We start from the raw sequence: 15,869 nt of genomic DNA on the forward strand, positions 1-15,869 counted from the left end.
GCAGCTTCATAAGGAGTCACATGATTTTAAGTTCATGTTGTAAATTAATGTTGCTGATGGTAGAATTTGTTCTAAAACTTACTGATTCTTGCATTATATCAATATTTCACTTTTAATTCCTTAATTAGGAAGGTTACATGTCACTGAAGAAATGGAATGCAGTTTGCCTAACACTGGCTGGATTTCAAAGTGACTCTGTGTGGAAAATGCTTGTGGGTACAAAGACACTAGTCTCTACATTTTTAGAGTTGTATTTTAACTGACTTTTCCCTCAGAGAATTTTTGGAAGTTGAGAACTATTAAATGTTTTTGTGTCCTGTTTGTCACAGGAATTGCAGTCGTGGATCAAACCACTGTTTCATCTACTTCAATATCTCATCATCATCCAGACCAGGTTCTTCAGAACAGTAATCTGTTCTGGTAGAGATCTGTGGAGGGTGTAGTACCCAAGGGTTTTTGCAAAGTGCGTATGCAGAGGCTTGTTTTGTGCCCCAAACATTCATTATGCTATTATGCATTACACTTATTATGTCATTGCAGTCTCCTGCATAAGCCACAGTGCTCCTGTATTATGTAGTTGTGGTCTCTTGTTTTAAAAATGATGTAATAAAATGAGAAAGGTGCAGGAAAGGGCAGTAGAGGTTTTCAAAAGTATGAAACAATAAGGAACAGCTCAATAGAAAAAGATTTTTCAGCTTTGAAAAGAGGCAACATAGGGGGAGAATATGAGAGGCCTGAGGAAAGAGAAAATTACTTCCTGTCCTTTCCAGTGTGGAAACAGAGGGATATCCAATGGAAGTGGTAGGTAGCATGTTCACAGCAAGCAAGAGGGGATACTTCTTCACCAAACTGAATTAAAGCGTGTTGTTCTAGTTTTTTTTCAAAAACAACCAACAACAACAAATACAAAACCCCTAACTTCAAATGGTGTGTGGTCTCTGTAGTAGCTTTTAAGTATTTCCAAAAAGCTGTGTCATTAACACTGAAAGTGTTTTTAACTCTCATTTGAGGTAATGCAGTACTACAAATGACTGAACCAAATAAAAAACAGTCTTAGAAATCTAAATACATCTTTCCTCTGAAAGACTTGCTGTAGTGTGTAAGATAAAGCATCAGAGTTTTAGAACATTGTAATTATTTATGGAATAAATTGTATTAAACAGTTTTCCTCACTGTAGGTTGAAATACATGTATTTATTTTACTTGAAATAGCTATGTTTCTATACTTAGTGTGGTTCCTGCAGGTCCTGGGGTGACACCATCTGTTTGAGAACATGTTCTCGGAGGCGAGGCATGTGCTGGTTAAAACCACTGTCAGCACGGAGTTGTGTATTTAAATCTCACTGACAAAACGAATTGTAGTATAGTACCCATCTGCTTTTAATACTGCTTTACCTGGTCTGTGTTATCTAGAAACATTAAATGTTTGTGGAGTTGTATCACCTTAGGCTTCCCGTTCTCCTGGTGTGGTCAACAAAAGTCTCTGAAGGTGTAAGCGATCCTGGCAGCAAGGTCTCTTGAACTTGCGTGAGTGTCTGGGCTGAGGCCTCACGTGACGAGGGGGAGCGAACGGCCCTGTGGTTCCCCTCACTGAGCCAGGTATTTTGGAAGGTTATGGTTTGTGGATGTTTGGGATGGCCTGTCTCATCCTGGCCAATTTTATCAGCTGCTTAGAAATTGTTTCATAAACCTCTGAAGTATAAGGCCTGCTGGGGCACTGGAGGATTTTGCATCCAGTCCGGTCTTTTGTCTTTATTCTGGCTAGTGTTCAGCCTGTCTGTGTTGTATGGGTGCTGACAGGCTTGCCAGGAAGTAGTCGGAGAGGTTTGGCAGGGTGGGTGGCTGTGGGAAGGGTGGCGTGTGGCCAAAGGCCTCCAGTGGCAGGTGGAGGTGAGCTGCCATGGCCGAGGCTGGCCTAACTGCCTCCCCCCCGGCAGGTGCTGGCTGTCCCCGGGGCTGTCCCCGGCAGCCGCCTCCCCGGGCCCTCTGTAGCCCAGCAGTGCTGCTGGGAAAGTCAGCAGAGTGGCACAGGCCATGGTGGTCAGTGTGCTGATGGTGTCCTGCCTCTCACGATGTCAGATGTTAATGACTGAAAAAGGAGGAGGCCCTGTTCCCACCCCACCCAGCTTTTTGATATGTTAGGAAGAGGAGTCGTTTTTCTGCAGGTTTATAAATAAATTTGTATTACTATGTAATGTAATTAGATTACTTATACAGTAATCATTTATTTGTAATGTAGTGGAATCAGTGTTCCCTATTTTTAATCATATTTAGAATTCGTCTTGCTTTAATCTGTACATATGTGCTGAAAGCTTATAGTTTAAGACATTTCAGAGGTGAAATCACCTGAATACATACATTAAAAAAACATTCAGATAACAGATGATTTTTTCCATTAACAATGGAATGGCATGTGAAGGTAGCTGCTGCTTTTTCTATCCAGTTACTGTAGTTTAGGTAGTTACAAATATTTGTATTATAAACTTGTATGACTTCTTTTCCTCACTGTTGTGATGGAGAGCAATACAGATGTTAAGGCCATCCTCTTCTTCTTTTACTTCAATATGAGGCAATGGGGCAGAAAGGCCCTCCTACAGAGTAGGACAAAACCTCCTTGTTAAATAGTTAAAAGTGTTGAGCTGTTTTGCTTTCTGCCTTGGTTTGATTATTTAGCTGTTAGAAGAGCTCAGCTCAACACTTGGTCTGAGCCTTGGCTTCACTGAGGACAGAAATGCAGGTGGAACACCTGGTGCTCTCTCGGTGAATAAAGGTGAACTTTGTGCCACACCCTAGCCTGGGTCCTTTTATTTTACTACTGAGCAGAAAAAGATGATGTATCTGGTACCCATTGCTCTACTTAAAATTGCCTGTGAATCTGGGACCGTGTCCTGATTTCAGCTGGGATAGAGTTACTTTTCTTTCTAGTAGCTGGTATGGTGTTATGTTTTGGGTTCAGTATGAGAAGAATGTTGATAACACACTGATGTTTTCAGTTGTTGCTAAGTAGCATTTACACTAAGTCAAGGCTTTTTCAGCTTCTCATGCTCAGCCAGCAAGAAGGCTGGAGGGGCACAAGAAGTTGGGAGGAGACACAGCCAGGGCAGCTGACCCAAACTGCCCAACAGGGTATTCCATACCATGTGATGTCATGCCCAGTATATAAACTGGGGGGTGTTGGCCTGGGGGGATCGCTGCTTGGGAACTAACTGGGCATCGGTTGGCGAGTGGTGAGCAATTACATTGTGTATCACTTGTTTTGTATATTCCAATCCTTTTATTATTATTATTGTCATTTTATTATTGTTATCATTATTAGTTTCTTCCTTTCTGTTGTATTAAACTGTTCTTATCTCAACCCATGAGTTTTACTTTTTTTTTTCCCTCTCGATTCTCTCCCCCATCCCACTGGGTGGGGGGAAGTGAGTGAGCAGCTGCGTGGTGCTTAGTTGCTGGCTGGGATTAAACCATGACAGACCAGTAAAGCAAACTCTGGATTTGCTTTTAATAGATTATTCATTGTTACTGGGAAATGCTCAAATGCAATACATGTGGTAACAAAGATTGCAGAAGCATCTAACTTTCTCAGCCTGGTAAGTAAGATGGAGGTCCATGCAAGTGTATGATTAATTAGAGCAGTTAAGAGTTTGATTTCCTTCCTCAACTTTGGAGACCCAAACTGTATGGCACTCAGTGCATGAAAGATGACATTTGGTGCCAGGTCAATATGTTGAAGCTCCAGAGAATATCACAAAGTGTATAAATGTAGTCAGTCCACTCTGTGACCACTGAGTTTTCACTTCCAGTCCTGCAAATTTATTGTTGGAGTTTGTTTTTCATTCATGGCTGTTCCCACTGGTTTGTGGTTTGGGCTTCTGGACTTAGCTGTTCTGCTTACTTGACTTGCAATCCTTGAGAAGTGTTCTCTGAATATAACAGAAACCCCCATCCTTGCCACAGAGAGCATGGTCTAATAAACTGCAAACCTGAAGTGACACGCCAGCAAAAATAGAACAGTGGATTTTTAAAGTAACTAGATGACAGCTGTATTCATATTTGGCAATTGGTAGAGAGCTGTACTTACATCCTTAAGGTCTTGCTAGGAATTTATTCCTAGCAATGAATTATTATAAGAGCTTGGAAAAGACTACTCATATGCAATTCAAGAAAAAATTTGAAGTATTTAATGAATCATGTATGTTAACACTAATGAATGTTAATAAGAATATTGTTCCTTCCTGTGAAATCATAGACTTAGTACGTGATCTATGTGATCTGATGGTAAGAAATAGAAGAGTATAGGAGTTATTTGAGTTATTTGGGTTACGTTCACCTTTAACAGACACTGACTAACCCTGTGAAGATTCCACCCCCCCCCACCTGTTTTGTTGAATTTCCATGCAGGATTCACTGTGGACAGCTTTCGAGACTTTCTGAAGTGCTTAGAAGAGAACAAGCCAGTACATGCTAACTTAAAAAATGATGTTAAAAAATCCACACTGTAGGTCTTTGTAAAGGAATTACATAGTTGAGATCCAGGCCTGGCCTTGTGTAGGGCCTGTGTCCAGGGCACTAGGGCCTCAATTCTTCTGATGTTATTACACTAACATGAGAGACTTGTAAAAACCAAGCACAGTCATGAATAAATAAATAAAAAATACTAAGATACAATGGAAGCAGCATCTTTGTGTGCCGAGCTAACAACATGAAACGAATGCATTGGGTGTTCTCTTTAGCACTGATGTGAAGATCTGTATTTCATACCATAGCTGTAAGGTTTTTCAGTTTGGTTTTTTTTTTTCCCCTCTGATCATGAAAACATTGAGTGCTAATTTGTTTGAGGTTTTCCATTCATTTTGCTGTTTAAGTGTATCAGCTGTGCTGTAGACTTTAGGGTTTCCCCCCCCCCAATAAGTTTAAATACATTAGGTAGGTGTAGGTTTTGAGGTTTCTGTGTCTATAAAACAGTTTCATGCAACTGCTGGTACTTCATCAACTAAGTTGAAACGTGAGTGATTAGAAACCCAATGTTAGGACCAATGACAGTACATCCAAGTAGAATATCAGTGTCCTTTACAGTTCTGCCTCTTACAGAAGCAGTTTTTCATGTCACAATTGTAAATACAATTTACAGCACAGTGACTACTGTCTTTAAATGGCAGTTTCATAAATAGGTTTGCCTGAAGCATTTTAACACCAAAATTTTAACAGATAATTGTCTTGTGTTTGGCTTTTATTTAATGTTTTCCCACAATTTAATCATTAGTGAGTCAAGTCGCTTTTTTACTTCAGTGGTCCTTCCCACTGGATCTTTCCCTCTGTTGGTCTGTTTTGATTTTCTTTTTAAACTTTTGTTTCACTGTGTGTCTGTCCCTTTCCTGTTCCTTTTCCTGTGGTCCTCTTTTCATTTCCTTGCTGCTGTCTTCCTCCTATTCTTGTTCTCCTCAGGAGTGTTTTCCATGTTCCCTTTGTCTTCCTTCTTTTTGCTTTTGTTTGTAAGACACTGAGATCCCTAGTGAAAGACATTTTAGGGATACAACTTTGGGATCTAAGACAGAGCTAGTCATTTGGAAAGGTAACTGAGCACAGGAACCCCCTAACTAATCTCTGTGCGCTTTGCATGCTCACTGCTGTGTTCCACCTGCTGTTCTTTTTGACAAGATACTGCAGAATAGACTTGTGAAATCTTGCTAGCGGGGAGCAAAGGGCTACTCAAAAAATTGCCCTTTGTAACAGGATGTTGTCCTGAGCTCCCACCCATACTTTTTGCCAAGTACACTTTGGGAATTCCTGTAGTTGGGGCTCTGTGGTCTGAAAATTCCCATCTGGTTAGTGACTGTGTGCTTTCCCAAAGGTCTCTCTTATTTTTCATCTTGCAATAGGTAAAGGATAAAAGGTTTCTTGCTTCTTCAGGCAGCCTAGTGACTCCTGATGCACATGGTAGGACGTGGAAGGTGTTTGTTGAATGTGTTCCAGTGACCATTGACTAGAAGTTGCCACTTTCATGGCTTGTAGGAGTTCTTGACTTAAGGGACACATAGAATTTAAATGCTGCTTTGCCGCCACTTGCTTAACCAATGCTATAGCGCTAGCATAGGCAAGGAGAGAGTCAGGAATGCGTAACAAGTCCTGAGCTTTTTTTTCCTTGCCTTCTGTTCACTCCATATCATTACTAATAAAAGCTGAGCATCCTTTGTGCTTCCTCAGCTTTTCTTCAAGTTTCAGTTTCCATTTTCTTTCTTTGAAGCACAGAGAAGAGCAAAAGTACATAAACAAAACTTCATACTCAAGCCAAAATGCCATAGACACAGTTGAATAGTAGTCAGTTAGGAATTTTAAGAGGAGCTTTTCTATGAATATTTAATTACTACATTAACCGAGCAAATAAAGAACATGCTATTAATATTCGTACTGTTAGCAGTGCTTCAAAGGAATTTAATAGGTTTTATAGTTCATACAGCATCCTATGCATTGTGTAGGCCTTCAAAGAATGCCCACATCTAGTAAGCTAATAACACTATAGATCTCCCTAGCTATACCTTAATTCTCTGAATTAAGAAATGTCTGTTGTTCTTTGCATAGCACATTTCTTAGCAAAATTCTTAATAGTTATGTAATGGTACCAGTCTTGCATGTTTTGTAACCCAAAAATGGTTCTTAAGCAACTATGCAAAGAGCCAAGGTATAGGCTCTAAGCTGCTGAGATACTGATAATGAGCCTGCCTCTTCCAGAACTCAGTGTGATGTCTTCTCAATCTTTATTAGTGTATCTGCTTTGTGACCTTTTGGAGAGCAAAGTTAGGTGGTATTTAATATTTGGCTTGTTTGCTCCTGCTTAGAGCTTTAAAAATATTGATCATCTGAATGATGGAGATGGTTTGCAGAACAAGAGGCCAAATGCAAAACCTAAAACTGAATTCCTTTGCTGTGAGTGACATGTTCTTCCTGTGTGTGTTAGTTTCTTTTTTAAATGTAATTTGCAAGTTAATATGTTTTATCTAAGAGTGAGAAAAAGAATAATGCTTACTTGTGGTGTTTTGACACTTAAAACCAAAAAAGTCTCTGGAGACAGCCTTGTAGCTTTCATTGCTTACTGAGAATAGGAGCACTCATCCTTGCACATTGACTTGGTCTTTAAATTCCTTATGGTCCTTTTGCATTGCCTACCCTCAGTAAGGCTCCGATTTAAAGATCTTCACAAGAAAAGTGGCATGCGTAGGAACAATAGAAATGTTAAAACTTCCATTCTTGACTCTGATATTGCTCTTTTCCTTCTTGCTGGCTTAGGAAAAGACATTAATAGATGTTGAATTAAGACTTCATCAGTGGGTCTGTACTTCATTCACTTAGAAATCCTTACAGCTATTTTTTACTGCATATAGTGATAATTACTCCTGTTGGCAGAGCAGAACTAATCTAATCTGCTTTGGCTGCTGAAATCTGTGAAGGAGCCAGGAATGGTTTCTGTGTTGAATTGTTAACCCTGAACGTACAATTTTGTCAGTACCACAGTGGGCCCCTGCTTTGTGTGAGTACCTAGTAATCTGGTGTTAATGAACATACAGATATTTAAAAAAAAAAAAAAAATCATGTAATCTAATAGAGGTATAGCGTGCTCCTGTTTTGGTAACCCTGCTTTTGGGATTGGTCTGTCAAAGATGGCATGTGTCGGGGAACTGTCCAGCCTGGTTTATGGAAAGGAGCCCTTGATACATGAGCAGCTGTTTCTCTAAGTACCTAATTTTCTTCCTTTATTGGATGTGGCTGAAAGAACTTATAGGAAGCTAGACAGTTCCTGTGCGCACACATTATGTAGGAGCTGATGAAACCCTTGGGTTTGTATCTCTAGTTACTGTTGCTTTTCTACGTATATAGGTTTAAGGTACAACTTCGGTCTTGCTGCTGCGTAGCTTCACTATGGTCACAGCATCTTCACTTCGTGGCTAGAAGAGGTGATGGTGCTGTTCGGTAACAGTAGGGAGTTCCTGGATATCTCTCTTAGATTTGGACTTTGCAGGATTCAGACAGTGTTAGTGTGGAATTTATGTTACTCCTATCAACACAGTTGTTGCAACAAATACTGAAACAAGTGAGAAGAGAAAAATCTGCAACCCTCAGGGCATTAAGCAACTTCTTTGAAGGAAACTTTGAGGAGACAAGCTCTGTTTCAGTGCTTTCTTTCACTGAAACAACTTGCACATACCAATCTTGGTGACAGAATGTAGAAAAGCAATTCTTTCAGTTAAATCCATTATGGCAATTTTCAGATTTCTCCTCGTGCTCGAGAGGTATAACTGCGTTATTTTCCTTTTTGTGTATATTCTCAGGAACAGAGTGGAAATCAAAATGAGATATTCCCAACTAATCTGTTCTCATCAGCATCCCAAAAATGGACAGGAAAGGTCAGGAGCTCAATTTTTGCAGTAAGCGCTGAGGTGTAGGAAGAGCATGTAAGTGTTATGGCAATGGTCTGTTCCTCTTCTATTCTTCTGCCTTCTATTCTTGTGTAATTCTGCTTTTCTAAGATCATAAACAACTAAAAGAAATATCTCCTATCTTCACAAGCCTGTATGTGCCTCCTTGCATGTAACATCAGTATTTCACAAATTAAAAGAAAGTGACTTTGCCTTCTGAGATGCGTGAATTGAAGCCAAATTTGCTCGTCTGATTACTTCCCTTTTATATACTTGTTTTGAATCTCTGGCCTTTCCTCAACTATTTTTGTCATAAAATGCTTGCTGTTACATAAAATCCCACCATTTTTTGTTTATGCCTATAAGGCTGTTTAAAGACAAGGCAAAAGTGGTGCCCTTTAGAAGAGGAATAGGAGGGGAAGATTTCTGGATTGACATGCCTTATTTCTCCCACAGGAGGCAAAGTGGATTTAGTGGACAATTGGCTAAGCAGAATACTACTTTTTCTATGTTTTCACTCTTTCGTCATAGCTTCTACGTGATGGTGGCTAGGAGCGACTGGCCTCAGTTCCTGTGCAGTTACTGGGATCCTCCTGAAGTCTGCGCAGGGCCGTTAATGCAACATGCAAAAAAAGCCTGGAAAATATGGTGACAAAAGGATGGGTATACAATGTCAGCAAAAGTGAATCAAATCACACTGGAAAACAAACCCCAAAACATCTTCCCTGACATAGTGACAGTGATCCATTTTGTTTTTAATACCACTTTATAGTCTAGTGACTATTTAGACTGTCTCAGATGCTCAGGCTTCAGTATGTTCTCTAGTTTGTCCTAAATGCAGTAAGAATGTCTGTTGATCCAGATAGAAGTATAAGGAAACTGCCAGCTACCCAAGCTTTCTTCCTTGCTTGTGACTAAATCACCATAATAAAAAGGAGGTGGAAGTTGAAATAAATACAAGTAGCTGTTTTTTCCACTATTGGTAATTAAAAAAAAAAAAAAGTAAGTTGAAAGTAGATTAGGATTCTTGTCTTTCTTAAATACTTGCTATTTCTTGGCCTTTCAGTTTTCACTCGCCTGACTGGTGTTGCTATGTTGGAATTTCATATAAATGTCTCACGGCAGAATTTGATCTTCAGAGCTCTTTGTGTTGGTCTCTGAACACCCTTAAAAGTGCTTGTAGTACAAAAGGTATCTCTAGATACTGAATATTATGGTCTGTACCAAACAGACCTTTATTCCATTGAAGTACTTAAGTGCTAAAATATATTTTCTGAGAAATACCACTAAAGTTACATGAATAGAGGATATATGAAATTGATTTTTTTTTTTTAATTATTTTTTCTTTTGCATTTCATCTTTCACTTCATTAGAGGCCTGGTTAGAGAAACCCCTCTTCCCTGTGGGCAACTGTAGTCCTGCCTGTGCTTTTTGTGTCTAATTAGTAATTTCTATTCAGTACCCTTTGTAAAATATTTCTGTACATTTTTGTCAGCACACATAACCATGTACTGTGTTGAAAAAGCCTCAAATAAATGTTTCTTTTTGTGTGAAGTGGCAAATGTAGAAAACAGCATGCTTTTTCTGTTTAGCTTAGTATAATTTGGTTTGCCCACTCTCTTCTGCTTTTAAGTTCAGACAAATACAGTTCCAGTTATATAAACCATACCTGCTTTTTTAGGTGGTAGACTTTTTTTTTCCTCTGCAAACTTGCTCTTCATTTCAATAAATGTTGTATTAATGCCTCTTACAAAATGAAATTTAGTGCAGAATGGACCAGAGGCCACTAAAACTCTAATCTGTTCCATAAAAACTGTGTTTTATCACAAGAGTAGTACCATTTCAGTAGCCCTGACAATGACAACATTATTGGTTTGTAGTAGTGTGGCTACTTACGCTGTGAAACATTAGGGTGCTTTAGGAATGTCTTGATAATCTACAGATGTTAATACTGAAAATTGTTCTCAGGGTCCTGAACCCCAATGGGTTGTGATATTATCCATCTGTCTCTGGGTGCTGGGTGTGCTCTCCTCTCATGGTGTACCTGGAGATGAGCCAGATATAAGCCTTTACTTTCAAAAGTGTGAACTTTTTTCAGCTTCATGGCATATACTACCCTACTGCAGTATTTTTACTGATCCGTGTATTAAGAATTCTGGACTGCTGCCTCCTAATATAGCCATGTAATTAAAAAAAAAAAAAAAAGAGGCAACATTAACTTTTTCAAAAGATTGTTTTTAAGTTATGTTAGTTATCTTTTAATGAAAAGAAACCAGTTCTTGTACTGAAAGACGACATTTCCTGAGGAGGAGACTTTTGGAGATCAGACCAAGTGAGAGATGTGTAGCTCTCCTTGCATCTCTAAGAGAACTGGGTACCCAACTGCTCTTTATGCCTTTAACGATCTCCCTTGTGGTGTGCCGAAGTATAATGTTTTGCTTTTGAAAAAGAAATGCAATCATGTAGTAGGTTTCCAAATATCCTGAGGACTGTACTTAATAATGAGAGACTGCAGACTGATGATGCCTTTTTCTTATTGCCAGTGAGGATGGTTGTCTTTTATAGAACTTCCTAGATTTTAGATGTACACTCTTTTTTTAATTTGGAGGTTTCTTTTACTAATTTGTACTCCTTCGTACAATAACTACAGTGATAAAAATCTTTATTTTCATTGAGGAAGATTGTTTCTTTAGATGATTGCAATATAAAGTTTTGGAAATATTTCTGAAAGTTTTCTGGGTAGTATAATCAAATAACTTTTCCAAAACATGAGTAGCATATAATGAGTTCTTCTTAAAACTAATTTTTTTTTCTCATATATTTTATTGCAAAATGAGTGCATATAAATATGAACACATTTTGGTTTTAGTACTCTCACAGTTTTATCCTTATAGCTACTGTGGTTAGCTTAATAGTTTAGTAATAAGCCTTTCATTTTGCAAGAGAAAATTGATGGATACTGAATCATTAGATGCCCAGCTAAACTCACTAAGCAGCCTTTGAACTAGCAGGGGGGTTAGACTGTTTTGTCAGGAGGCCTATTCTGCTGAAGGCACCATTTGGCACATACTCATTGATGATGTGGTACCATCTCAAGTGCATGTAGATTTGACAAATGCTTAGTGTGTGGTTTCTAGAGCCTACAAGAAATGTAATGGAACAACTGTGTTGTCATATGGTTATTGAATATTAGATTATAATTATGTCAAGTCTGTTTAATATATGATACATGTTAAAGTGCACTTTACCACTTAATGAATTAGTATTTAAAAAAAGGGCGTGGGGAATTAGATTCTTCTTTGGTCTCTCTGTTAGAATATTCCAAAGAATTTAATTCATTACTTACAGTGTAGATACTTTTAACATTTCCTTTAAAACATGTGGGCTAAAGGAAACTTAATTTCTTGTAATATGCTCTCCCATCTATTTGCATATAATTCATAGTAATGATAATTTAAACACAAAAGGCTGATGTCACAAAATTCCGACCAAATTTGAAGTAACTGATAAATCTTTCTTTTAGCTATATTAAGAAACTAAATGCAACTCACTAAAATGCTCTGTAGGAAATCTAGGCCAGATTTTAGGCCCATGACATCTCCTGTCTCTCCCTTAACTTCTTGCTCTCTTTAGAGGTAAACAACTTAATGCAGCTGTAAGCTTTCTTTGCACTGGCAGACGTCAGCACTTACTAATCTAAACTCAAAACTTAGGTTTTAAAAAGGCAGCTGAGTTTTCCAGTGAGGAAAAAATTTGTCAGTGGATGTGAGAATTTCAACGTAAGAAAGTAAATCGGTATTCAAGTTGAATCAGTATTCTGCATTGGATGAACCTAGTGGCCCTTGATGGCTTTTAAGAAAAATAATAAAAAACCTGGGGAAAAATATATATCAGAAAAACAATGATCACTTTGTATGTGCCATCTTGTTTTTAAAGCTGTGGGCTCCCAAACCAGCTCATCTTATGGTTCTTTCTGTGAGTGTCACGGTGGAAGAAGCACATATGTTTTACATCTCTTAGCCTTCTAATCTTGTAATTTTGACTTGAAAATTATAATCTTTGCAAAACCAGAGAAGCTTGTAATATTGACTAAGCAAGTTAGACTCATTTTTCAAATTTCACTATGCATAAAAGCAGTCCAGCATAAATGCAGCATTGTCTCTGAGCAGCCCAGTATGTAGCCCAGCACCAGCTGCCCCATGTGAGCTGGGAGCATGTACAGATGGGGCTATTTGGAGTGGAGGGAATGGTGGAGCCTACAGCTCCACCTCGTAATCTGTGGCCCCTTACACTTGATGTGGCAGTTGTCAGTCACAGATGCCTTCCTGGGAGCTTCGGCTTGTGCAGGGATTGCTTTTGTGATGCTTTGTGATGAGTTTGTCAGCTGTTGTCTTGATGTCCACAACCATCTACTAGAGTTGTCTGCTCTTGAAGCTTCTCTTCCTGAATCGGTGCTTTCACATGTGTAACCTTGCTGTAAATCTGATATATCAGGTGCTCTGCTTTTTCTGTGTCTGGCTGGTTAGTTCTATCTAAGACATGAAGTAGGGCTCTCTGAATTTGGTATTTTGTTGTGTCATGCTGAAGGTAAAGCAGTGACATATTTCGGCTGAGTAAGCAATTTGGGTATTTATTACTTTGCACTCAGGAGAGGTATGGCTGTGACAGTATTAATACCAAAAATACTGCTTTTATAAACAACATTAAGTTGGAACATATAGCAATTCTATAATCTGTCCTAATGTAAATGATCCTCATTCTTATGAATCTACTATAAGATGGAGAACTCTAGGAACTCAGTTTTAATACTGAGTTGCTGTATCAGTACTTTTAAAGTGCATATTCAAAGCACAGTGCTGGGTCATTTGAAATACTGTTGCTTATAAATACCGTATTTGCTTTTGAACTGTACTGCATAGTGGATTGTAAGACTCTACAACAGCATCTTTATGGAGCTAATGTCCTCGTAAGGTACTAGTACCTTATGGTGCTAACCATTATCAAGAACGGATATTGCACTTTTTAGCTATCCCTCTTTAATTACTGCAATGCTATTGATAGTTACTGTGTTTTGTACTGGTAAGGTCTTTCAAAAAATAGTCTACAAGAAAATGCATTAAAAGCCTTATAAGGAGAGTATTGTGGCAGAAGCTTTATTCTTTTCCAGACTCAGATGATCATTGATGCATGTGGATAACTTCAAGAGAAATAGCCTTTAATTCAGTACAGAAATCAAGGTGGTTTGAGGATCTTAAATCTCCACAAGATGAATTGTAGATGACTTCTCAATTGCAAATCTCATCCGCTCCTGTGTTCCAGACGGAGAATATGTATTCATAATTTCTTTAGTGTGTTAAAACAGTGCACGTGTATTCATTAAACATTCAGACTAGACTTTTATCTTAACAGCTGAAGACACTTGATGTATACATGAAGAATAACTTTCTCATATTAATATACTTTAATTAAGGTAACTTTATTTGTTTAGTTATATGCTGTCTGTAGAGAACTGAAAAGTAAGTCTGTATTTAGACTAATTTGTATCTAGTAGCATATTGTAATTTCTCTTTGTTTACATAAAGAGAGAGAAAATAGTTTCTGTTCACAAAGTGTCTACTCAGAATTTGATTAATGCTTTTGAGTCTGAAGGGAACTTTTATGGCTGAATTAGAACCAGTGGAAGATCACAGCATAGTGGAAATGCGGACTTGCAAATAATTGTATTGGTGAATTTTGTAATGTATTTGTGACCAAAGTGAGGACAAAAGTTGACATGTTTGATGCTTAGTATTTTTGTTTTCTTTCCCCTAGTTTCTTTGCTTGAAGAATATAAGGACTTTTCTTTCGGCATGTTGTGAAATATTTGGGATGAAGAAAAGTGAACTTTTTGAAGCATTTGATTTGTTTGATGTGAGAGATTTTGGAAAGGTAAGGATCCTTTTAATTATATCCTGAGTAAGACCTGTGTTCTGCTACTTGAGTATAGAAGACTTTCATGGTAGATATAGTGTAGAAGTTGTGACTAATGGATAAGCGTTCATTAGTAAAAAAACAGTGGGAAAGAATTAAGAAAGCAGAAGAATTAGATTTACATTGGAAGGGCTAATAAAGGGCAGGGAAAAATCCCTGGTAGGAAAGTTCTGAAGGTGTGAAAAGCATAGATAAGTTGAAAAAAAATGGCTTGAAAGATGCTGAGTTAAAGGTAAACTAAATGTGTGAAGATGGCAAACTGGGTGAGTGCTGTCTGGTGATATCACTTTTGACATAAATAGTGTGGAATCAGAAACCCTGGGCTTATACATTGTAAGACCACATGGCACAGAGTGTGTTTCATTAGTCTCAAGTGCTCAAAATTTACTCATGTATCTGCCCTTTGAAAATTTTTTTTTTTTTACAATTAGTTTTAAAATCTGTTGTTTTTTCTAACCTGCTGTAAAGCTCAGGTACAGCTATGGTGGGTTAATGTGACTGTTCTAATTTACACAGCCTGAAGTATATTCTGTAAGCCTCTGATTAGTTATTCTATATATAATGGCTTTTTCCAGTCTATTGTTCACAACCTCCTACATATCTGTTTGATCTGTCATTGCCAGCATATGTTCAGTTCAACTTCGGTTTCTGCTCTTGAGTCATAGGGTATCATTACCCTAATTTCACAGGAAAAGGTCTGAAAATTACCTAAAGTAGCACCCAAAATAGTTATTTATTCAAATTTAGTATATTTCAAGCATTATTCCTTTTTTTAATGAGATTATAATTTTACTACTTCATTTTTATGCACTGCTCTTTTTATAAGTAGACATAGAGGTAAAGATGATGTAAGAGTGCAAGCGTGAATCAGGGCTGCGATATGACTGAGTGTTTGAAATGGTTCAGTGATTACTGTTAACCAAAATATCTAATTATTTTTCTGAATCTTTTGTCTGGTTTTAAGTCCTTTGAGTATAAATTAGATAAACCTGGTAATTCCACTTGTTTAGTTATGCTGAACATCTTTTGTCCTCATAAATCATATTTAAGACAAAGCTTTTACTGTGTTTGTTGCCACAGTATAGCTCAAATAGACTAATTATTCCTGGTACTGGTATTTCAGCTTTAGCGATGGCAATAGTGCTTACAAGTAATGGTTTCTGTAGTCTTGGCCTCTTTAGTGGCCTTTGTCACCTTTCTTGGAAAGCTACCAGGTAAAAATGCAGTGACAAATTTTAAAGACACTGGTGTGTGGGATTCTTTAATGAGGCTAACTATGTGCATGGTAACAGGTGCTTGTGCAGAGGTGGAGATGCTAAATTGAACAAGCCTGTGCAATCCTTGCAATAGGTGTGTTGGGCATGTTTTTAGGTGCATAATGGCTCTGCTGTTCATCTGTTTCCATTGTGTGCTCGTGTGGAAGCTTGCCACACACAGGTGGAGGTTGCAATATGCTGTATTTAGATAGGCTGATCTATGTATTTTACT

The 15,869-nt window shown here is 38.1% G+C and overlaps 1 protein-coding gene across 6 annotated transcripts in view; it reads left to right on the forward strand.

Moving 5' to 3' along the window:
- Positions 1 to 15,869, forward strand: part of VAV3 (vav guanine nucleotide exchange factor 3) — a 183,258-nt gene that overhangs the window by 24,915 nt on the left and 142,474 nt on the right. For 5 of the 6 annotated variants that reach the window (XM_052800935.1, XM_052800929.1, XM_052800932.1 and 2 more), the window contains exon 2: positions 14,223 to 14,339. The exons of the other annotated variant lie outside the window; for it this stretch is intronic. In XM_052800935.1, coding sequence (XP_052656895.1) covers positions 14,223 to 14,339 — 117 coding nt within the window. The remainder of the gene's footprint in view (positions 1 to 14,222; positions 14,340 to 15,869) is intronic. 6 annotated transcript variants of the gene reach the window in all.

The sequence above is a fragment of the Harpia harpyja genome, chromosome 11 (assembly GCF_026419915.1).
Source record: "Harpia harpyja isolate bHarHar1 chromosome 11, bHarHar1 primary haplotype, whole genome shotgun sequence".
NCBI lineage: Eukaryota > Metazoa > Chordata > Aves > Accipitriformes > Accipitridae > Harpia > Harpia harpyja.